General features: G+C 53.1%; 1 protein-coding gene and 1 long non-coding RNA gene across 2 annotated transcripts; both read right to left on the bottom strand.

The window, feature by feature from the left end:
* Positions 1–5,584: 5,584 nt before the first annotated feature.
* On the bottom strand, positions 5,585–19,865 carry SLC5A5 (solute carrier family 5 member 5). Its single transcript, XM_077777313.1, has 15 exons — positions 19,099–19,865; positions 18,277–18,342; positions 17,849–17,900; positions 17,594–17,661; positions 16,628–16,782; positions 16,060–16,200; positions 15,849–15,978; positions 14,889–14,977; positions 14,165–14,307; positions 14,008–14,063; positions 13,545–13,631; positions 13,286–13,470; positions 9,174–9,298; positions 8,309–8,424; positions 5,585–6,988 (listed from the first exon to the last, which is right to left on the bottom strand). Exons 1-15 carry the CDS (start codon positions 19,453–19,455, stop codon positions 6,824–6,826), a joined length of 1,935 nt encoding a protein of 644 aa, XP_077633439.1. The 5' UTR covers positions 19,456–19,865; the 3' UTR covers positions 5,585–6,823.
* Positions 19,866–20,622: 757 nt separating this feature from the next.
* LOC144242439 (uncharacterized) lies at positions 20,623–23,637 on the bottom strand. Its single transcript, XR_013338343.1, has 3 exons — positions 23,563–23,637; positions 23,238–23,344; positions 20,623–21,159 (listed from the first exon to the last, which is right to left on the bottom strand). It is a non-coding gene; the product is annotated as an uncharacterized LOC144242439 (long non-coding RNA).
* Positions 23,638–23,987: the final 350 nt, after the last annotated feature.

Genomic DNA, 23,987 nt, shown 5'->3' with positions numbered 1-23,987 from the left:
CTTAACCCACTGAACCACTCAAGTGCCCCATCACCAGCATTTCTAACATGAGTAAACCACTTGGCACATAGCACATGTTCAATAAATGTCAACCATTTCAACATTTTTATTTAAAGAGAGAGTGTGAGAGGCGCCTGGGTGGCTTAGTCGGTTAAGCGTCCGACTTTCGCTTAGGTCATGATCTCGCGGTTTGTGGGTTCGAGCCCCGCGTCGGGCTCTGTGCTGACTGCCAGCTCAGAGCCTGGAGCCTGTTTCAGTCTGTGACTCCCTCACTCTCTGACCCTCCCCTGCTCACGCTGTCTTTCTCTCTCAGAAATAAGTAAAACATTAAAAAAAAAAATACATTAAAGAAAGAGTGTGAGAGTGCGGGGAAAGGGACAGAGAGAGAGAGAGAGAGAGAGAGAGAGAGAATCTCAAGCAGACTCCATGCTCAGCACAGCCAACACAGGCTCGATCTCATGACCCCAGCATCATGACTGGAGCTAAAATCAAGAGTCAGTGACTCCACTGACTGAGCCACCCAGGCGCCCCCATCTTGCCTTGTTTTGAACACAGAATAGTCCTGTTCTACTGGAAATGATTCTGCTCCCTTGGGGACACTGGCTGTGTCTGAAGTCATCTTTGGTTATCGCAGCCGAGGGGGAGGAGGCTGCTACTGACATCTGGTGGGTGGAAGCCAGGAGTGGGACTCAATGCCCTACAACCCACAGAACTGCACCGCGATAAGAGGATTATTCAGCACCAAATGTCAACAGTGCCATGGCTGAGAAATTCTGACACTGACTCTTTTTAAATCTAAGTGAGACTAGATTATGGGTTTCACCAGGCAGCTTGCTTTTTCTCCCCATCTCCTCATGTCAAGTCCCACCCTGATCTTTTTATCACCTGGTTTTCTGTTCCCTAAACCCCCGCATCCTGTATTCTAGTCGCTTGAGGTAGACCTTTAGACTGTCTTTTTTTTTTTTTTTTTTTTTACCCCCAGCCCTTGGCTTTTCCAAATCCCAGTGTGTTCCGCATACACACCTGTGCACTGCAATGGGCCAGGGTCAGAGAGCATCACTCAAGGGCTCAGAGACCCTGATCGCTGCCGATGGAGGAGGACAGGGCGGTACTGGTCTCGGCATAGACCAGTGATTCTCACCCAGAGGCGGTTCTGCCCCCAGGGAACATTGGGCAATGTCTGGAGACGTTTTTGGTTGTCATGACTCAGGAAATGCTATAGACATGTGGTAAGTCAAGGTCGGGGATGTGGCCACGCATCTTATAGCATTGTAGCTACAGCACAACAGCCTCCCCCACGAAGGATGATTTAGACTCAAGTAGTGCCAAGAATGAGAAACCCCAGGATGGAGAAGGACACCAGTGAATCAAATTAGATCATTGAGAAACAACCCCACCCATGTACTAACCATTCAATTTTTTCATTTTTATTTGAGACACAGAGAGAGAGAGAGTACATGTGAGCAGGGTTGAGGGGCAGAGGGAGAGTCTTAAGCAGACTCCATGCTCAACGTGGAACCTGACCCAGGGCTGGATCTCACGACCCTGGGATCAGGACCTGAGCCGAAACCAAGAGTCGGACGCTTAACTGGCTGAGCCACCCAGGCGCCCCAAATTCAGCTGCATTTCTATGTACTAAATAATGAACATTATGAAAAAAAATGGAGAAAACAATTTCATTTACAATAACATTGAAAAGAATAGGGGTGTCCAAGTGCCTCAGTGGGTGAAGCATCCAACTCTTGATTTCAGCTCAGGTCATGATCTCTTGGTCACGAGATTGAGCCCCACGTCAGGCTCGGTGCTCGTCATGGAGCTTGCTTGGGATTCTCTGCCTCCCTCTCCCTCTGGCCCTGACCCACTTGCATTCACAAGTGTGCACACATTCTCTCTCTCTCTCTCTCTCTCTCTCTGTCTCTCTCTCTCTCAAAAAATAAATAAATAAAATAAAATTTTAGGAAAAAGTTAGCCAAGAAAGTGAAACACTTACACACTAAAAATTACAAAATGTTTGGGGCGCCTGGGTGGCTCAGTCAGTTAAGTGTCCGACTTTGGCTCAAGTCATGATCTCACGGTTCGTGGGTTCAAGTCCCGCGTTGGGCTCTGTCCTGACAGCTCAAGCCTGGAGCTTGCTTCAGATTCTGTGTCTCCCCCTCTTTCTGCCCCTCCCTTGCTCATGCTCTGTCTGTCTCTGTCTCTCAATAATAAATAAAAATGTTTAAAAAAAACTTTTAAAAAATTACAAAATGTTCCTGAAAGAAATTTAAGAAGACAAAGAAATAAAAGGTATCCCATCTCCATGTATTGAGAGACTTAATCTTGTTAAGATATCAACACTGTCCAAAGTGATCTACAGAACCAATGCAATCCCTATCAAATTCCAGTGGTGGTTTTTTAAGAAATAGAAAAATCTATCATTAATTTCATATGGAATCTCAAGGGACCCCCAAATAGCCAAAACAATATAACAGACCTTGTGATATTGAAATTTATAATATATATATATATCATATAACTGATAAGGGATTAAAATCCAGAATATATTTTAAAACTTCTATAACAACAACAACAGAAGAAATAGGCAAAGGAGTTAAGTAGACATTTCTTCAGGAAATACACAAGTGACCAATAAGAACACAAAAACATGGTCAACATCACTAATCATTAGGGAAACAAATCAAAACCACAATGAGGCACCATTTCACATCCATTGTTATGAAATCACAAGTGTCGGGGCACCTGGGGGGGCTCTCACATTTACGTGTCCAGCCCAGGTCATGACCTCATGATTCTTGAGTTCGAGCCCCGCATCAGGCTCTGTGCTGACAGCTGAGAGCCTGGAGCCTGCTTCAGATTCTGTGTCTCCCTCTCTCTCTGCCCCTCCCCCGCTCACGCTCTGCCTCTCTCAAAAATAAATAAACATCAAAAAATTTAAAAAAAACAAGTGTTGGCAAAGATGTAAAGAAACTGAAATCTGTGTGTCTTGCTGGTGGGAATGTAAAATGTGCAGGTGCCTTGGAAAACATGGGACTTCCTAAAAAATGAAACATGATATTACTCTGATCCATCCCTCCTACTTCTGGATGGTATATACCTAAAAGAATTGAAAACAAACACTGAACAGATATTTTACATTAGTGCTCACAGCAGGATTATTCACAATAGCCAAAAGGTGGAAACAGAACAATTCAAACGTCTATTGACAGATGAATGGATAAAGGAAATGTGATGTATACACACAACGGAATATTATTCAGCCTCGAAAAGGAAGGGAATTTTGACACAGGCCACAGGATGGAACAATCTTGAAAGATATGTGAACTGAAATAAGCCAGACGCAAAAGGACAAAGACTATGCGATTCCAATTATACGAGGTCCCTAGAATAGTCAAATTCATAGGCCAGAAGAGTGGTGATTCCCAGAGACTGGGAGGGAGGGAGAAATGGGGGGGGGTGGTTTATGGGTACAGAGTTTCGGTCACGGGGATGGATGGCGAGGATGTCTGCACAGCAGTGTGAATGTCCTTAATGCCACTGAACTGGACACTTAAAAATGGTTAAAACGTTAATTTTTTTTACATTTAAAAATTTTTTAATGTTTATTTATTTTCAAGAGAGAGGGACAGAGCACAAGCAGGGGAGGGGCAGAGAGAGAAGGAGACACAGATTCTGAAGCAGACTCCAGGTTCCGAGCTGTCAGCACAGAGCCCCAAGCGGGGCTTGAACTCGCAAACGGTGAGATCATCACCTGAGCTGAAGTTGGACCTAACTGGCTGAGCCACCCAGGCGCCCCTAAAACGTTATTATTATTATTATTATTTTTGCGTGGTGTCTATATCACCACGAAAAAGGGAAAAAATGTATACTTTTGATAAATCAAAACTACAAAGTCTGTTCTGCCAACGGTCATCTTTAGTAATGGAAGAGGCAAGACAGCAGCTGGGACGAGAAAGGCTGCCGATGCACGTAGCTAACAAAGACGTCGCACTCAAAATATAAAAGGAATCCTTACAATAATAACAGAATAAGCAGCTCAGTTACAAAGTGGGCAGAAGGTTTGAATCGCCGCTTGGCCAAAAACACAGGGACGGGTAGCAAGCACACGAAAAGACGCTCGACACCACTGGTCATCAGAGAAATCTATACATGGAGGCCGCGGTTGTCCGGCCGCACGCGCCCGCCAGAATGACCACAATTAAAAGGACGAGCCGCACCACGCGCTGCTGAGTGTGCGGGAGTCTCGGGACTCCCGCGCGTTGCTGGCGATAGTGTGAAAGGAGACGGCCACTTTGGAAAACAGTCTGGAAAGTTCTTTCACACACGCTCAGTGTCAACTCTGGCCATTTCACTCCCAGGTATTTAACCAAGAGCAAGGAAAGCCCAGGTCCGTGCAAAGCCATCTCCGTGAAGGTTCACAGCGACTTAATGTGTCGTAGCCTCAAATGGAAACAACGCGAGCGTTCATTAACGGGACGTGAAACGGAAAGGGAAGCCTCCTTGAAAATAGTCGGGAGGCCAGAAGAGGGCGCTCTGACGTCTTTTCAACTGATTGTCAATTGCGACCCTCCAACGGGAAAGAGGCGGACCTTGCATTTTCCAGCAGGAAGAAGCCTACTTTAGGACCCCAGGGGGAGGCAGGAAGGTTTTCTCCTCCAGCCCAGCCAGGGAGAAACTGCCACAACTCAGCCAATGAGAAACCATCACCACCCCGGACCCTCACTGTCCCCTAACCCTCAAAGCCACTCCACCCCTAACTTCCTTCTTTTTCTCTCCAAGGTCATGCTCCGCTCCTTCGTTCTCTAGACTTGGCTAATGTTCTGCCATAGCTGGCGAGCCCCGATTGCAATTCCTCTGCCGTTCCCAAATAAACCCACTTTGCTGGTAAAATAACTGGCCGCTTTATTTCCAAGGCTGACTGACGTAGCGATTGGATGAACGGCATGTGGTTTGATCTTCAGCAATAAGAAGAAACGAACTCTTGATGCATGGGACAGCATGGTTGGTCCCTAAAACCTCAGACCAGCTGGTTCTGCCTTAGCCCGAGGCCTCCTCTCGCCCCCACGTTGGGCTCTGGTCTGAGCAAAAGCACCATGAACCGGTGGAAAGTCTGCTTTCCGCGCTATTCAGGCATTGATTTAAAATGTGTAATGGTCCCTTTTAGGTCCAAATCCAAAAGTCTCCAGAAAACAGCCTGTGCAGAGGGCCAGGGCTGTGAGGGGTGGAGAGAGACCAGATCTGGAGGCATCTATTAATTTCCTGAGGCTGTCCTAGCTCAAAATACCTGCCGAGACTCTATATTCATCAGCTCACATTCTGAGGTTCTGGGTCTTGAATTTCGGGGAGACCCTATTGAAATGTGCAGGGCACCACAGGAGCCACAGCAGTTGTGTGGGCAGAGGTGCGTGCAGACAGCTCTCAAGGGCACAGAAACCCCAAGGCACAGGCGCAACGGTGTGGAGACGGAGGGTCCAGGCACACAGGGCAGTGAGGAAGGGGTGCTTCAAGAGCAAGTCAGAAGGGGAGAGAAGCCACGTGTCAGGGAGGGCAGCACGAAGCAGCCCAATCATTACCTCGCTCTGCTGCTTTAAATACTCAGGTTTATTCGTTCACAGGCTTGGGGCAAGAGACACTGAGATTCACACTCGGATCTGACTGAGAAGATCTGAGGCACCAGCCCAATGATTTTTCAGAGAGCACAGAACATCAAGTGTCAAAGTCCGTTTACTTGATGTGCATGGTTGAAGTCTCTAACCAAAGTCAAGAGCATCCCCAGGACATGGGTTTGCCCAGCCTAAGGGACCCTGTTCACCAGTGACATATTGGCAATCACTTCAGCATCACACAGCTCCCAGGCCTATCCCTGCCCAGGCCCAACTCGCTCTATGACTTCAGGCAACCTCACTGAGCCTTAGTGTATCCCTCTGTGAAGTGGGTTTATGGTTTAAAAAAAATTTTTTTTTCATGTTTATTTATTTTCGAGACAGAATGTGAGTGGGGGAGGGGCAAAGAGAGAGGGACACACAGAATCCAAAGCAGACTCAAGGCTCCAAGCTGTCAGCACAGAGCCTGATGCAGGGCTTGAACTCACAAACCACGAGATCATGACCTGAGCCGAAGTCAGACGCTCAACTGACTGAGCCACCCAGGTGCCCCGGTTCATGGTTCTTAATAGGTGCGATGGATAGGGCCCAAGCACAAAAAGGAAGACTGAAAACATTATTTCTCCTTTATCCTCCCCTCTTGCTCCCAAGGTCAAGGGCCATGTGATGTCTGACCCTTCAAAGGGAGGAAAACAGAGAGGCAGAAGGAGGAAGAGCTGGTGTCCAACTCTCAATGAATCTCTGGTTTGCTCTGTGACCTTGGTCAAGTTGTTGTCCCTTTCCAGGCCTCAGTTTCTCCATCTGTGAAATGGGGTCCAGGGGGATTGTGCCTGAGGACCTTCAAAATCCTTGCTAGGGTTCAGCCATATTCCAGAGAAGTGCTGGAGACTTTCTCAGACCCTAATCTTGGGCCCAGAGTTTTCCCATGTTGTCCAGAGAGGACCCCAACATCTTTCTATTGTATGTAGAGAAAAATCTGGCTTCGTTTTGAGGAGAAGGCAATAGTGCAGCACCTAAGGCTAGGGACTGGCTGGAAGAAGGGGGCTGGATAAAATGACCTCCTAAAGGCAGGGGTTCACCTCTTCCCATAGGGTGGGGACATTCAGTCCCATACTCATTTGCATAGGATGCAGTCCAGCCAATCGGAGCCCGAGGCTGTTCTCCTGTGGCCTGGGAGTGGCCCACCCCGAGGTTCCATCCCAGGTGGTCAGTCGCCTACTGGCTCAGAGGTCCGTCTCTCGAAGGTCCTGACCACGGTCACGTCCACTGCTGGGGGTCTGGGAGCCAGCTCCATTCACCTCCTTCTGCCCCAGGAAGAGCAGATGATCCTCATCAGTGGGCAGGAAGTCAGGAGGCCTCTTGGCTCCAGGGGACAGTTCCTCAGCACCCTGGAGGGAAGAGGGAAGAAGAGACCCTGTCAGAGACCCCATTCTGCTCTGTGTCAGCTCATCCCCCAGATGGGATCACTGAGGCTGCACAATTATCCCCTTGGTCGGTGTATCAGCCAGTCCTGTCCTTTCTGCCTCCAAAATCTCCATCCACTTCTCTCCCCCAGTGCCCAGGTCACCATGAAAGCCTGCACGGACGCATACCTCCCTCTCTCTCTCTGACTTTCTGCCTGCTCCCCTTCAAGAAAATAAATATTTCCCCTCAGCAGCTGGAAGGAGCTTTAAAAACACTCTAGCCAAATCCCTTCCGTCCCCATGCTTCCCCCTCTCTCTCAAGCCTATGGCCTCTCGGCCTTTGCACCCACTGTGCTCTCCGTGAAGAATGCCCTTCCCCCAGGTCTCCCGAGGGCTGGCTCCTCCTCCCTATGGGCTCTATCTCTTGCCTCTTCCAAGAGGCCACTCTCATCACAGTACCCTGTTTTATAGTCCTCATTACCTGCTGAGAATCTACTCAGTTCTCAGTTCAGCTCCCCCCTAGAGAGTGGACTCAAGCCCCAGCCCAGAATAGGCCTGGGGACCCAGGAGGTGCATAAGAAATGAGGAAATGAAACAGGGATTCCAAAGCAGGGGCAGGTCTGGATCAGGGACAGCATTTTTCAAATTCAGGGCATTCACATAGCAACCCCACGGCTTTCGCTGAGGTTGGTTTACTCCCTGTTGTGTTTCTTATGTAAGATTTTCTCTAAGTCGACTCAGTTTTGAATTAAGTAATTGTATTTACAGGAGGGACTTTACATCAATACCCTAAAGGCAAACCAGTTTCACCTGCCATAGATTGGAAATAGTCGTAAAAACAGATTACAGGGAAATGAATAGTATGAAATTCTGCTCAGTCTTTGCTAAAGGAGCTAATAAAAAGCGTTGAAGACACATCAACTCTAAGGGCACCTGGGTGGCTCAGTTGGCTAAGTGGCTGACTTCAGTCAGGTTATGATCTCGCAGTTTGTGGGTTCAAGCCCTGCATCAGGTTCTGTGCTGACAACTCAGGGCCTGGAGTCGGCTTCGGATTCTGTGTCTCCCTTTCTCTCTCTGTCCTCCCCCTGCTCACACGCTCTCTCTCTCTCTCTCAAAAATAAATAAATATTAAAAAAGAATAAAAGACACTTCAACTCTCAACGGAGGCTTTCCATCGGGATAACAAGAGGCTGAGAAAGATAGTGACTCGCCAGGTCCCTCCCCTGAATTATGGCCATGCCCAGAGCACCCAAAGTCATTTCACTGTCCTTCCCCCCTGCTCTGGGAGCCACCTCTGTGACTGACCTTCCCTAAGCTGTCATCCAAGGTATCCACTTCTTCCTTGGGGGCCACTGATGCTGTCTGCCGTGCAAGGTCCCACCACAGCAGCCCAGGACCCAACGCACTGCGCTTGGTGGGGCCTGAGGGAAATGGGGGTATTTAGTGAAAGGGCACTGGGGACCAAGTACAGGGAGGGGGAATGGATGGGGGACACTGATGGGTCCCTATCCTGGACTTGACAATGACCCACTTGGTGCCCTGGCAAGCCTCTGCCCTTCTCTGGGCTTCAGTTTTCTCATCTACACAGTGAGGGGATGTCATACACCAGTGGGTGGGTGGATGGGTCCAGTATGTGCCTCACTGCTTCCCCAGCATTTAGAATAATGCCTGGCACAGAAAAGGACTCAGTAAAGCCCAGGTGAGCGTAAAGTCTGAGACACAGGAAGCAAGAACAGGTACTGTGATCACTATTGATTTCTCTTGATCTCTCTCCACTTCTCTGTGGCGTCCAGAATTCCAGGAGGGACACGGAGTCGCCAAGGCCCTGATGAGAAGACATTTCAGCACAATGGACAGCGTCTCACAGCTCCACCCGGACGGCCTCTAGCAAAGACTTCGTTTCCCAGGCAGAGGAGGGACTAACGAGTCAGGTAGAAGGGGGAGGGCGGTGCCTGTTTCTGCCTTCGCAAAATGGGACAAGCCCTGCGAAGCACGCGGGGTGGGGGGCGGGGGATGGGGTCCCAAACACGACACAGCATAAAGGCTGCAGATGCATCCAGCACGTGGTGGCCATTTGGCTGACAATATCCTTCCTCTTCTCCCTGCCCAGTGGGTCCTGGAGGCGGAGGGATGCACAAGGTGATCTGAGGAGGCCCTACACCTTGCTTACCTGTCAAGCAGCTGACGAGGGCTCCAAATAGCAGAGTGCTCAGCGTTCCCAGGGCACCATAATAAAGATAGGAAATGGCATAGAAGCTGTCGGCTAAGACGGGTTGACCGGGGTCCATTCCAGGGCTGGGGGTGGGAAAGGCAGGCGTGAGTCCACTCCCAATATGTTCACTTCCTCTCATCTCCGCTGCCACGGCCTAACCCACTCTTCCATTATTGCCCATTCGTATGCGTGCAGTGGCCACTTCTCTTTCCCTGCTGCTAACCCACTCCCCTCCACAGGTGTTCTCTACACAAGCCAGAGGAGCTGCCAATGACATTTTAGGAAAAATGTAACTCAGATCACCTCCCAGCCCTGCTCACCACCCTCTGTGGCTCCCTGTGACCCTCAGAATCTACCAAATTAAATTCTTAGAAGAAAACATAGGTGCGCATCTTTGTGACCTTGGATTTGGTAATAGTTTCTTAGCTCTGACACCCAAAACACAAGCAACCCAAGAAAATATAGACAAACTGGACTTCATCAAGCCTGGAAACTTTTGTGCATCAAGGGACACGATCAAGAGAATGAAACAACAGCCCACAGAATGGAAGAAAATATTTGCAAATCATACATCTGATAAGGACCTAGTGTCCACAATACATAAAGATTTAAAGAATATACAGATCACAACAAATTACGACAATAAAAAACAAATGACCCAATTAAGAAATGGGCAAAGGGTTTGAATAGGCATTTCTCAAATCAAGGTGTAAATATGGCTAATAAGCACATGAAAATATGGCCAATCATTAGTCAGTAGGGAAGTGCAAATCAAAAATACAATGATTAGAGGACAGAGAGATGAGCAAAACAGGTGGAGGGGATGGATGGAGGTACAGGCTTCCAGTATATTAAAAACCACTGAGTCATACACTTTTTGTTTTGTTTTGTTTGTTTTTGCTGTAGAAAGAGAGGGAGAGAGAAAGAACATGAGTAGGGGAGAGAGGTAGAGGGGGGAGTGAGGTAGAGGGAGGGAGAGAGAGATAGAGAGAGAGAAAGAGAGAGAACGAATCTCAAGCAGACTCCACATCACGGGGTTTGATCCCATGACCCTGGGATCTGAGTCACCCAGGTGCCCCAAGCTGTACACTGTAAAAGGGTGAATTTTATGGTGTTTGATTTATATTTCAGTTTTCATAAAACCTTGTACTAGTGAGTAATATTAGGAAAATAACTATTATGTTTTAGGAAAAAAGCTTTGATTTATAATATAAACTTTTATAGTTTATTTTTTAATTAAATTTTTTAACTTAAAAATTCTTTTTAATGTTTTATTTATTTCTGAGAGAGAGAGAGATGGCATGAGCAGGGGAGGGTCAGAGAGAGAGGGAGACACAATCTGAACAGGGTCCAGGCTCTGAGCTAGCTGCCAGCAGAGAGCCTGACGTGGGGCTCGAACCCACGAACTGTGAGATCATGACCTGAGCCAAAGTCAGACATTTAACCGACTGAGCAGCCCAGGCGCCCCTTAACTTATTTTTTAAAGATGTTATTTTATTACTTAAAACAATATTTTTAAGGTTTTTTGTTTTTTTAGAGATAGAGAGGCAGAGAGAAAAGAGAGAGAGAGGCAGAGAGAAATGAGAGAGAATCCCAAGTGGGCTCTGGGCAGTCAGCACAGAGACCAACGTGGGGCTCAATTTCATGAATCATAAGATCATGACCTGAGCTAAGATCAAGAGTTCGATGCTCAACTGACTGAGCCATGCAGGCACTTCAAGATTTTATGTTTAAGTAATTTCTATGCCCAACATGGGGCCTGAACTCATGACTCTGAGATCAAGAGTTGCTCGTATCACTGACTGAGCCATCCAGGCACACCCCTAAACTTCTGCAGCTTAACGATATTCATTAGGGGCACCTGCTGGCTTACCCAGTTGAGCAACCAATTTCAGCTCAGGTTATGTTCTCACAGTTTGTGGGTTCGAGCCCCATGTCAGGCTCTGTATTGACACCTTGGAGCCTGGAGCCTGCTTCAGATTCCGTGTGTATGTCTCTCTCTCTCTGTCCCTCCCCTACTCACACTCTGCCTGTCTCTCTCTTTCTCTCTCTAAAAAATAATCATTTAAAACATTTTAAAAATAAAAAATATTCATTAGGGGCTCCAGCTGGCTCAGCTGGAAGAACATGTGACTCTTGATCTCGAAGTTGTGAGTTCAAACCTCATGTTGGGTATAGAGATGACTTTAAAAAAATAAAAATAATTGTTAAGAGCTGCATATCGGCTCTTCTCTGTTCTTTTTTTTTTTTTTTTAAATGTTTTCTTTTTATTTATTTCCGAGAGAGAGACAGCGTGAGCAGGGGAGGGTCAGAGAGAGAGGGAGACACAGAATCTGAAGCAGGCTCCAGGCTCTGGGCTAGCTGTCAGCTAGCTTAACTGACTGAGCCACCCCGGCACCTGAGCTCTTCTCTGTTCTTTATGAAAGATGAAATAAAAGTTAAAAGACTGACCAAGAAACCTAAAATGAGGTATCATTTCACACTCATCAGGATAGCTAGAATTTTATTAGTTTATTATTTTAATTTTTTAAATGTTTATTTTTGAGAGAAAGAGAACACAAGTGGGGGAGAGGCATAGAGAGAAGGGGACAGAGGATCCAAAGCAGGCTTTCCACTGACATCACAAAGCTGGATACAGGGCTTGAACTCACGAACCATGAGATCATGACCTGAGCTGAAGTTGGACGCCCAACCAACTGAGCCACAATTTTAAAGAATGAAAAACAACATGTATTATCAAGGATGTTGGAACCTCATGCATTGCTGGTGGGAATGTAAACTGGGGCAGCCACTGTGGGAAACAGTCTGGTAGTTCCTAAAAAAGTCAAAGATAGAATTACTATATGGGGTTGGGGGTAGGGCACCTGGCTGGCTCCTTGTTGGCCAAGGAGCATGTGACTCTTGATCCTGGGGTGGTGAATTTGAGCCCCACATTGGGCATAGAGATTACTTAAATAAATTTTTTTAAATGTTAAAAATGAATTACTATCCGATCCAGCAGTTCCACTACTAGGTATAGAGCAAGAGAAATGAAAACATATGTATGTCCACACCAAGACTTGCACACAGATGTTCATAGCAACACCAATCACAGTAGCCAAAAAATGGAAACAACCCAGATGTCCAAGGGATGGGTAGTGAAACAAAATGTGGTCCCTCCACGCAGGGAATATTATTCAGCCATAAAAATTAAAAAAAAAAAAAATCAAGCCCTGATATGTGCTACAAAGCGGATAAACCTTGAAAACATAAAAGCAAGCAAACAAAAACAACAACTTGAAGGGGCACCTGGGTGGCTCAGTCGGTTAAGCGTCTGACTTCGGCTCAGGTCATGATCTCATGGTTCGTGGGTTCGAGCTCCGTGTCGGGCTTTGTGCTGACAGCCAGCTCAGGGCCTGGAGCCTGTTTCAGATCCTGTGTCTCCCTCTCTCTCTGACCCTCCCCCTGCTCATGCTGTCTCTCTCTCTCTCTCAGAAATAATTAAAAAACATTAAAAAAAAAAAAAAACAACTTGAAAACATCGTGCTGAGTCAAAGCAGCCAGACAAAAAGGGCCTATGTTGGATAATTCCACTTATGAGAAATGTCCAGAAAAGGCAAGTCCATAGCAACAGGAAGCAGATTAGGGGTTGCCAGGGGCTGGAGGGAGGGGGAAATATGGAGTTACTGCTAATGGGTACCGGGCTTCCTTCAGAGCTGATGAAAATGTTTTTGAGTTAATAGCAATGGTCGTATAACCTCGTGAATATACTAAAAACCACTTTTAAGTGGCTGATTTTAATGATATCTCAATAATATTTATAAGGATAAAGAATCAGACCAAATTCTTCTGGCTGGACCTCCTCTCCTAACCTTTCTCCTCCCCCTAAATAACCCCCAACCTCATCATAGTTGTAGTGCACTAACCTGAAGCCGACTTCAGGGCCTTTGCACTTTCCCTTCTCTCCCCTGGAAATTCCCTTCTGCACCTCTTCCCAAACACATTCCTCCTTTTCACTGGGTAACTCATTCAGAGTCCCTTCCATACACACCCTTTCAGGCCACGCCAACTATTCAGCCCCGCCCGCTCACCGGGGGTTCTTGCTGGAGGTGTTGGTGACCAGGAGGCCAGAGGCGTTGGCTGAGGGCACCGCACAGCCGTCGGTGGCCGATGACGGCAGGACTCCCAAGGACTGGGCGCTGGGCGGGTATAGAGTGGCGCCCACCGCCACCCACAGCGAGAGCGCGAAGCCTGCGGCCAGCCCGGAGAGGACGCCCTGGGGGCGGAGCCTAGTCAGGGGAGGGGGGCCTTTCCCCCTCCCGGCCCTGTGGCCCTCCCGCCCCTACTCACCGGAGTGTTGCAGGCAGGGAGAAACATTCCCAGGATGAAGGCTCCAAGGAGGGGGCCGCTGATGACCCCCATTACGGTGAAGGAGCCCTGCGACAGTGGGTGGGGGTGGGGGAGCTGAGGACAGAGCCACCCCGCCTCTCCTGGCTTCAGTTTCCCCCGCTGGGAAAGCAAGGCCCGAGGAATCGCAGCGTGGGTCTCCCAGCTCGTTTCCCTAAGGGGGGCGGGACTCCCGGCTCCTGCCTCTCTCCCGCCGCGTTGGAGGCCGAGATGCCGATTCTCCGTCCTGCAAATTCTGGTCGCACCTCCAGCTGCCACCAGCCAGGTGGCTGCAGAATGAATCAGGCTGGTGGCGTCAGGCAGAACCCAGTTCCGCCACAAAAAAAAGCTAGGGCCCTCTTTGGACTCCAGTTCAGTGTAGATGATGCCTTGTGGGGAGGGGGCTGGGGCCGGGAGGGGGGCTCACCTGGAGGACGCCTCCCCCCAGCAGTGAGGACAGCGCTGCNGAGCCATAGATGAGCGCTGTGGCGGACCGGGCGACACAGACGACACTCTCAGCCGGGGGGAAGCTCCCTGCCCCGCCCCCTACACCTGAGTCCCTCCCCCCGCCTCCCCTCACTCACAGAGCCCCTTGGAGATCATTACGAGTCTCCGGGGTGGGAGGTTTGGCTTCCAAGGTTTGATGAGGTCCTCCACGGTGACTGCGGCCATGGCATTGATGCTGGTGGACGCGNCCAAGGGCCGCCCCCCCCCCCCCGCCCACCTGCTGGGGGAGGCCCCAGCTGCTCAGGACACCTGACTTCCCAGGACCCCACCCGCCCAAGGGCAGAGGCATGGATGACAGAATACCCCGAGACCGGAAGAGATGTCCACTGCCCCACCATCCACACCCCCAGCCCTGAGACACCCCCATGGGCGCAAGGACACTCATGACCAAGGAACGACACAAGTTATCATTACAGAGCAATAGTGGGGCACAGAGAACTGGTGCACGGAGCAGGGATGGGACAGAAAACACCAGAACATGAGGCCCCTGAGGGGCAGGAGTGGGGGACCACTTGGTCACAGCCTTGCCCTGGGATTTTAGAACAGCGCAGCACATAGCAGGTGCTCAATAAACATTTGTTCCGCCCGAAGAAGGAAGGACAGAAGGAAGGGAGAGGGGAGAGGTGTGGCCTTCTGGGGGGATAAGAAGGTGAAAACCCCACTTATACTCAAGGCGTGCCTCCTGCTGGGGCCCCCCTGAGCAGCCCACTGGGGACCAAGCAGGAGCTTGATGGACAAGCCCAGAACATTCTATCCCACAGGGGATCAAATGTGGCCGGTTGAGCCCGCGGGGCTGCTCACCTGAGGGTCCCACTGTAAGCACAGGCCAGAAAGAGCCCGGGGACTCCAGGCAGGTCCTTGAAGATGTCCAGGACCAGCAGGGGCATGTACTGGGGGGAAGCAGAGGTCGACCTCCAGGACAGCAGCACCCCAAGGACAGGGGATTCTGTCTGTCCTCACACATGTCCCCAGGGCCCAGTGCAGACCAGGCTCACAGAGGGCACTTCGTGTGTGTTTGCTGATTGACTCTCTGAGCCCCACCACGCACAGAGCCCTGGGATCCCAGTGAGGCAGAGTCCAATGTCATCTCCACTTTATCGGTAAGGACAGTAAGCCTCATAGGTGCCATCCCCGCCTGCGGCTGCAGCGTCAGGGTCTGACCCCAGGGGAGGACAGCAGATGAGAGAGCCTTCCATCTTCTGTTAATTCTGAACTGGCTCTGGACCGGGCATAGGTCCTGGCTCTCGTGCTGCCCCTGACTTGCCTGTGGACCCCAGGGCAGTTGCTTCCCACCTACTCCAGCCTCAGTTTCCCCCTCTGTGAAGCGGGGGCCATGATGGCCTTGGCCTCATCATGTGTTGAAGGATTTTATGGAAGACCAACTGCTTGCAAAGGGAACAGCATGAGGCACAGAATAGGCGCTTGGGACATGAGAGCTGGCGATTATTATTAATACCAACACTATCATTTCATGCTGGATATTCCCCTGAAATCCCTCAGGGAGTCTGACTCTGAACCTGAATGTGCCCCGCCCCTACTCATGCCCTCTTCTCTCCCCCCTCCACACTGCCTCCCAGCCTCATCTTCCCCAATCCTTCCAGACCCTCATTCCTGCCTCTGGACTTCCTGCCCCTGGACTTTGGCACTCTTCTCTCTTCTGGGAATGCTGTTTTACCCTCATGCCCAGAGGTTTACCCAGGCAGAAATTCGGAGTGGGGGCGGGGAGGGGAGCAGTGGCCTAGAAGCCTGGGCCAGACGTACCTGGTCTGGGGCAGAGATTCGCCCTGCAAGGAGAGGGTCGCAGTCTACATAGACCGTGAACATGACGATGCCACAGACGCTAGCACTGAACACGATCAGGATCAGGCCCAGCTGGTTGATGAGCAGGGCCCTGCGGGGAGGGGCAGCCTCAGGCAGAGGAGGAGGGCAGCACATCCCAGAGGCCCCCACTCTGCCCCTCCTGAACACTCACAGCTTGGCCTGCTTCTCTGTGCGACAGGCCACATAGCGCTGCACCTGTGCTTGGTTCACGCCGTACATTGAGAGCCACACCAATGTGCCGCCCACCACAAAAGTCCAGAATGTGTAGCGGCTCCGTGGGTCCAGGTTAAAGCTGGATAAGGGCAGGGCAAGACAGCCATATGGGAATCCATACTGACTTCACCTTCTCAAGGGCCCCGGATGGCCATTCTGGACCTTATGGGCCTTAAGGGGATTTTTGGGGTGGGTTTTGAAGTGTGAGTAGAAGTTTGCCAGATTGAAAATTTATTTATTTGTTTATTGAGTCGACCATGTATGCATTCAAAAACCATTCTTCCTGTGCCCAGCTGGGACCTCAGAGAGACTTCAGTCTCCAGTCTGGGCTGGGGGACGTAGTGGGACAGATGGAGGGGTGGGGTCTGGGGGGGGGGAAGAGAGGGGAAAAAAAGGTTTTGTCTGTGGGGAATCTGGGGAGGGGAGCAGGGAGGGATTCCTGGAGCAGGAGGCATTGGCTGGCTTCTCCCGGGGCAGAGGGATTTCAGCTCCAGCTTTTTACTCACTCTACCAAGTTGATCCGGGAGTGGTTCTGGGCAATCTCAAGCACGTGCCAGGGCCCACCCACCAGCACGGTCCCGCGGGCCAGGACCACCCAGAAGCCACTTAGCATCACCACGACCTGAAACACGTCAGTCCAGACCACAGCCTTCATGCCGCCCTGCAAGATGTGACAGAGAGGGAGACGGGGTGGGGGTGGGGGTGTCAGGCGGGGATCTGCCTGAAGCCAACCCAGTTTGGCTACCAGCAGTCGCTGGGACTGATGCCCCTCTCTGCCTGTTTCCTCGGCTGTAAAATGGTGTTGAGATGGGGATTTAATTAGTTAATAGGAGGAAAACATCTGGAATAGCACCTGGCACACACAAGCGTTCGGTAAGTGAATGAGTGACGGCTGCCACTATCATTATGGCTACTCCTCGTATTATTATCAGCAGTTGTTTGTACCCCTTCAGCCTCCATAACTTTGCCTGCCCATGGCAGTCCCTGGATTTTCCTTTGGAGGAGCCCCTCCTCTCTCGAAGGCCATTCATGTGAAGCTATTGTACTCCCACCTCCAGAAATAGCCAGCCACAACATCTCCCCGGCCCCGCAAACTTCTGTGGATGGCTCATCCCACATGCAAGACTGAGGCCAGCTCAACAGAACCCTCCTGGGACTTTGGCCAGTCCATCCTGAAATAGGAACTCACTTCCCGAGCTGATGTGACCCTAAAAGATGGGAGAGGGACCAGGAAGATGCTGTTGTAGCCCCTGGATCCAGCCAGTCCTGAAGCTAGCGCATCCCTGGACTCTCAGCAATAGGCCTTTCAAGTTACTTTTCATTATTAAGATGAGGAAACTGACGATCAGCTGGGATGCAGGCTTCTTTGGCAGAAAGGGAAAGTAGGGAGTGGATGATGGCCTCAGGGTGTACCCCACCCGGTGGGCGTGGAGCCCCCCTACGTGGGGTGGGAGTGGGGGGGGGTCACTCACCACAGCCGTGTAGAAGGTACAGATGGCTCCAGTGGACAGGAGCGATGCCCAGATGTCCAACCCAGTCACTGTGCAAGGAACCGCCCGCATTAGGCCTCCAGGCAGGGTGCAAACTTGGCCCCAGTGTCTAGGGCCGTCCTCTCTCCAGGATTCTCCCCTCCCAAGTCTCTCCTGGGGCCGCTCCTCCTCTTTCCTTGAATCTAGCCTTGAAGCCTTTGCGCCCTCCTCGTCACCCCCCCCAATCTAGAATCAAACCTTGATTCAGGATGAGCGCGGGGGCGTAGATCACGATGCCAGTGTACAGCACCTGCGAGTAGAGAGCGCTGCCAGGTGAGGCCCACGGAGAGGTGCGGGGGAAGGAGTAGGAGAGAACAGCGGTGCCGGAGCTCTCGGCATCGGCGTGGGGCGAGTAGGGGACCCGCAGGGGGAGAGGGGAGGAGTCAGGGCTGGTGGGCGTGGCCTGCAAGACGGGGCGGGGTCAAGAAAGGAGTGGAGGGGCGGGGCCAGAGAGCTTGCGGACGGGCCTGGGCGGGGTCTTGTGGGATTGGAGTGGGACCCACGGGGACGCGACCCCGTCGTGGTGGATGGGAGAGGGCTGTGGACGGGGCCGACGAAGAATGACTGAGACCCTAGAGAGACCTGAGCGGGACCCCGGAGGCAAGGGCATGGCCGAGGCCACTCACTGTGGCCACCAGGTACTGCAGGGTCCCGCAGAGCCGCACAGCGCGGGTGAAACGCAGCTCCAGATACTGCAAAGAGGGGCTCGTGGTCACCTGGGCGGGTCCTCCCCAGGAGATCGAGGCCTCGGGGGTTCTTCACCCGCCCTCATGGCCTCTGCCCTCCCTCTGGAGGCCAAGTTTGCTCTCCATTCTTCCCTGTGGGGGCCCCCGCCAAGCGCACACATTCCTATCAGTCTGCGTACACCTGTGCACAAGGCGTGGGTTCGGCAAGACTGATCCGTCAAATGTGCACACGTTCCTTCGCCCCCATTGGTGGCCAACTCGCTCTGAATAAACACGCGAACAATACAGAGCCTGCAGCCAACTGTTATAGGTCTCCTGTGTATACCGGTCACGATTTTAATTGCTTTACCTGCTGCCCTGAAGGGAGGTCCTCTAATTGAGCTCAGTCTGACACTTGGGGAACCCGCGGTTTCGAAGCCCGGGCCGGCGGGCCGGCGATGGCTCGGATGTGTGCACGCGCAGGCATGTGGGGGGCAGGTGCCTGTCCACACTTAGTGCACATCTGGCTCCGCCTTTCGCGGGCTTCCACCAAGGAGAACTGGGACGGTGGCTCCTCTTCCTCCTTCCTGCCCCTCACCCTACTGCCTGGGGCTACTTCCCAGAACCCTCTCGGTCCGTCTGCCGGCCCCACCCCCTCCCCATTAAGGCACCCAGGAGCCCGCCTGCGGCCCCCTGCACAAGACTTCAAAGCCCCAGGGCCTCCCCGCCACATCCCTGCGTTCCCGGCCAGGCAGGCCCTGCCTCCGGGCCTCTGCCCGGTACCTGGTATGTGCTGGTGAGGCCCAGGCGGTAGAAGACGGGCAGGAAGAGCACCGCGGTGAGCAGAGTGTTGAGCGACTGGCCCAGGCACATCCAGATGAACTTGAGGCCGTAGCGGTAGGCCTCGGCTGGCACGCCCAGCACCTGTACCGCCGACATGAAGCTGGCGGCCAGCGAGAGGCCAACGGGCAGGGCCGCCAGGCGCCGGCCGCCGGTGAAGAAGTCCTCGGCGCTGCGCTGCCCGCCCCGCGCCAGCCCGACCCACAGCCCGATGCCTGTGGACACCAGCAGCATGAGGGCGAAGACCCCGTAATCCCAGGGTCCAAAAGTGGCTCGCGCCCCGGCCTGGACGGTGGCCATGAGGTGCGAGGACGGGGTGGGGGCGCCAAGCGCGTCCTCGGCCCTTCTAGGCTCCCCGCGCGCCCCGGGCAAGGGGAACCGGCAGCCGCCGAGGAGGCAGGACTGCGGAGGTGGTAGGATGCTCGGTCCCTGCAGCGAGGCCGCACCCGTCTCCGTGGCTCCCTGGAGGGAGGCAGCGGGAGGGACTCGGGCAGGGGTTCCCTGGGCAAGGGATCTGTGGCTCCTCGCTGCGGTCGCCTGCCTCCCCGTTCCCCCCTCAGCATCTAGGGTCGGCCTCTGCCGTCTGTCGGTCCGTGCACCGCGCCTCTCCTTCCGTCCGGGTTCCCCAGCGCAGCGGTGTGAGCACCGCCCGGCCGTCGGTCCCTCTGCCCGGGGGCTGTGCTCAGCGCTGACAACCGGTGGCCTCCGGTGGCCTCCGTGGGACTTAAAGGGGCAGCTCCCGGCGACCGGCTGTGGATTTATTGGGCTCCCCGGTGCGCGAAACTCCGCCCCTGCCCTCGGGGGCGGGTAGGACCCGCACCCTTTCCTCGCAGGACTGGGTCAGAAAGGCCAAGACCGGCCACGTGGGTGGCTGCTGGGGGTGGGGTGGGGGAGGCTCCCAAACACCCCTCTTGCTTTGTGTGGCGGTTTCCTCTCGTCACAAGCTGTTCATGTCTCCCGTTGGCAGGTGGGGAAACTGAGGCTCAGAGAAGGCATGTCACTCACCTGAGGCCACACCGCTGGGAGCAGTGGCTTTAACATTCAAGTCTCCGCTGTGTTTTTGTACCTTAAGCTAAGGGGAGCTCACTCCCCCACAGGGCAGGGGTTCACTTTCTGGGTTGTCCTGCCGCTTGAACCCCTCCCAAAACTGGCACCTGGACCCACTCCCTTTCTCCAGAGCCTAGTGGGAGGGCATCACCAAACCCCAACCTCAGGCTAAGCTGAGTGGGAAATGTTGGGGTTCAGGTCTTAAATACACACACACTTGGGGGAGTCTCTGTCATTGGGCCTATCTCCCCATCTGTAAATGGACGTAGAATAGCCCGTGCCTCAGAGGAATACATGGAACTTGCATTATACAAGCCCTGCACAGAGTAAGCGCCTCTTTCATTCTTCATTCTTTGTTGTTTCCTGCACGGAACCGGCAAGGAGCCGTCGGGCCCTGCCAGCCATTAAGTGTATGCATAATGGAGGTCATGGGGGAGGGGCTGTCAGTGGCCATGAACCAGAATACAGCAGAACCACGACTACTTGGGAGGTAGTGTCTAGCATGTTCCCATCGCACAAATGAGCCCATCCAGTTTGGGGAGGGCAAGTCCGTTGCCTGGGGTCATGCCATCAAAGGACGCAGACACTGTCGTCTTGGGGCCCTTCGCTGGTGGACCAGAGGGACTTTGGCTTCTGGAGGCTCAGACCTCTGTGTTGGAGCCCTGACTTGGTCTCCCCAAACTCCCTTCTCCACGAGCGGGAGGGATCAGAACCGCTGGGTTTTCTGGGAGGGCACCGGCGTCCTCCCCAAGCCTCTGCCGCCCCCTGGTGGTCTCCTCTGGACACCCCACCCCACGGGACTCCGATTCTGCGGCTCCCAGGCTCCCACACGGGCGTCAGTTGCCCGCTGTCATGCGCTCCTCAACGCGGGCCAGGGGGGTGGGGAGGACACCAGTTCCTTTCCTTCCTCCGCCTTCAGTTTTCCAGGCCCCGGCTTGCAGCACCCTCCTGAAAAATCTGGTGGGAAAGGGGAAGTCCGGGTGGGGATCCCCATCCCCAAAAGTCATGCAAACGGATGCAAATTTTTCCAGAGCTGGCAACCTAGTCCACCTGGCCAGGGAGGTTCTGGGAGTGGTTACCACGCCCCTGCCGGCCTCTCTCCCTCTGCTGTGGGAGGCTACAGACTGACACTCAGGTTGAGGCGCATTCCCTGAGCGCCTACTGTGTGCAGAACCACCCACCAGCTCCTGGGGGCACAGGAGGCTGCTCACAGGCACACAATGACCAGGTCAGCAGGTGAACACACATTCAAGAAGCTGATGGGTGGGTGGTGAGAGTGAAGTCAAGTCAGAGACGAGCTGGCCGGGGGGGGGCGACTTTATGTGGGGCTTCTGGGAGGGGGGCAGGCTCTCTGAGGAGCTGATTGCAGACCCGCAGTCAGAACGAGCCAAGCTTGGAGAGAGCAGGGGGAAGGGCACTTGAGGCAGGGGAACAGCCAGTGCGAAGGCTCTGAGGCAGAACAAGTGGAGTGAGCAGAGTGAGTGGGGACGGGGAAGGCCGCAAGGGACCTTGAGCCTTGGCAAAGTGTGTGTTTATTCGCGGGCGCTGATGGTGGAGTTTGGAGCAAGAGAAACCTAAAAGACTTGTAGATTCTGAAAAGCCCACTGCCACATCCAAGGCAGGTGGGGTGGGGAGAGATGGGTGGGTTCGGGACGTGTTCTGGGAACCCTGAAGGGCTAGGTAGGACCATCTTCTCTGGGGCTGGAGGGGTACCGGGAGCCGGGTGGTGAGATGTACCTTCCCTGACTATATGCTTCCCATCACAGGATGGGGAGGGGGCAGGCAGGAACTCGCCAGTGAAGGAGGGGCAGGGAGATCCCTGAAAGCCCAGCAGCTGGGCTGAGCACAAGGGGCAGGAAGGTCAGGACATCACACGGGTATCTGTTGTCCCCACCCCTGCCCACCGCCCAGGCACCCCCAGTGTGCTCCCCCAACTCCCTGCTTATGAGCTACTGTGGCTCCAGCAGGACTTCTTCTGGGTGTCTGTCCTTGAACTTCTACCTTGTACTTTTCATAAAAGCAAACTTTTTTACTAACAGTGCTGTCATGTTCTGGGAGATTCCAGGATTCCCAAGTCCTGAGGATCCCACCATTCTGTCTCTCTTGGTTTCAGGATCTGGGTCAGGTCTTCTGGGGACCCCACCCGTCAGGCTGTGCTGTCTGCCCTTGTCCCTGATGGTCCCCACTCAGGAGTGAGGAATGACGCTTGGCAACTGGACAAACCCAGGGACAGGACCTGGGAGCCTCAGCGCCTGAGGCGGGAGGCATCCGCCGGGGCCTTGCGGGTTCCACATTCTTGTCCTTGTCCTCCGGAGTTGGCGGAGTGATGAAATACCCTCCCCGTCCCTGGGCCCCGGCCCACAGGAGGCCAGCCCTGCCTCATGGGCCTCGCAGTGAAGGGCCCAGTGCCGCCGACTGGGGGCTTGTGCTCTGCTTGGTTCCAGCACCTCAATCACCTCTGGGGAGTGGGGACTCGGTTCAGCCACCCGCACCTCCTGCCAGTGTCCTCACTGCTGTGTGGGGAACTCTCAAGTGGCCGGGGACATAGTAGAGGGAGCTGGGGTGCACTCAGGCTCAGTTCAAAGGCCCCTCAGTAATGGGAGACCCCACCCTCTGGCTGGTTGGGGCAGAGCCCTCCCAACCGGTTGCCAGGCTGTATGTAACTTGGATGAAGCCTTGAGGAAACCCCAAGGTGGGCACGGGGGTGCAGCGGGCCTTCCCGGGTCCTGGCGACGCACCGGATCTCTAGCCCCCTTCACACAAGAAGGAACTAAAGCTGAGTGGGTGGTGACTGGCCCCAGGGACAAACAGCAGGGCCCACCTATCACCGTGGAAGCAGGACCCGTGCGTGTTCGAATCCTGCAGACGCAGGGTCAGGTACCCAACGCCCTTCCCCTTCCACCTTGTTGCTCAAGTGTGGCTTCCCGAAGGCCAAAGCGAGCTGCCAGAGCCCCGGGCATTGGGCCTCTAATCCAGCCAGACAGGGATTCCCCGGGCAAGGGCAGACTTCACCACTGCCAGCATCACATGCTTACCCCCAGGTGAGAAAGCTGGGAAATGGACTTTTTCTTTCTGGGCGGCATCTAAATATGGAGATCCAATCGCTGAGCAAGGAGTATTTGCAGCAACTAGGGGTCTCTACCTGAAGTCACAAACGGTGAAGGACATCAACAAGGCAAAACTCAAAAACTCTAGCCTGCCTCCCAAAATACACCTTAAAAGACATCATGAAATGCCCTAGAAAAAAGTATCTGTACCATCTATGGGGAGAAAGGTGTACTTTTTTCAAGTCTTTCCCCCCACATCTGTAAAGGGCTTTAGAAAACAGTAACTTAGTGCCTCCCTCCTAAGAAAAAGCACCTTCAAATCCTAAGAAGTGATTTTTCTTCAGCCACCAGTTTGCTCCCCCGTGGTGTTGACGGCAGGAAGGAAACAGGCTCCCTCATGGGAGAGCAAACTAGTGCATCTGCGGGGGGCAGGGCATTAGATCAAAATTAAAAACCCATCGTTGGTCATCCTTTGTTACAGGTACAAAGGTAGGGAGAGTCACTGGCTGTCCCTGCCCTCTCCATCTGGTGGCACAGAGAAAACCCAATGAGGGTCCCATGAATAGATGTGTGGCTTACGCTCGGAGCCTTCCCCGTGTCGACAGCTGCTGCTTCGCATGAGCCCTGCCTGGGGCGCCTCTCCAAGCAGTGGTGGGGTTTGAAACCACCCAGACTGAGGACGCCAACTACCACCCTCCCCACAAGGGGGAGGGGAGGCTGCTCCCCAGCACCCACAGC

Source organism: Crocuta crocuta, unplaced genomic scaffold (assembly GCF_008692635.1).
Source record: "Crocuta crocuta isolate KB4526 unplaced genomic scaffold, BGI_CrCroc_1.0 scaffold77, whole genome shotgun sequence".
Classification (NCBI taxonomy): Eukaryota; Metazoa; Chordata; class Mammalia; order Carnivora; family Hyaenidae; genus Crocuta; species Crocuta crocuta.
The sequence above is the reverse complement of the archived record's forward strand: the minus strand, read 5'-3'. Positions and strand labels throughout refer to the sequence as shown.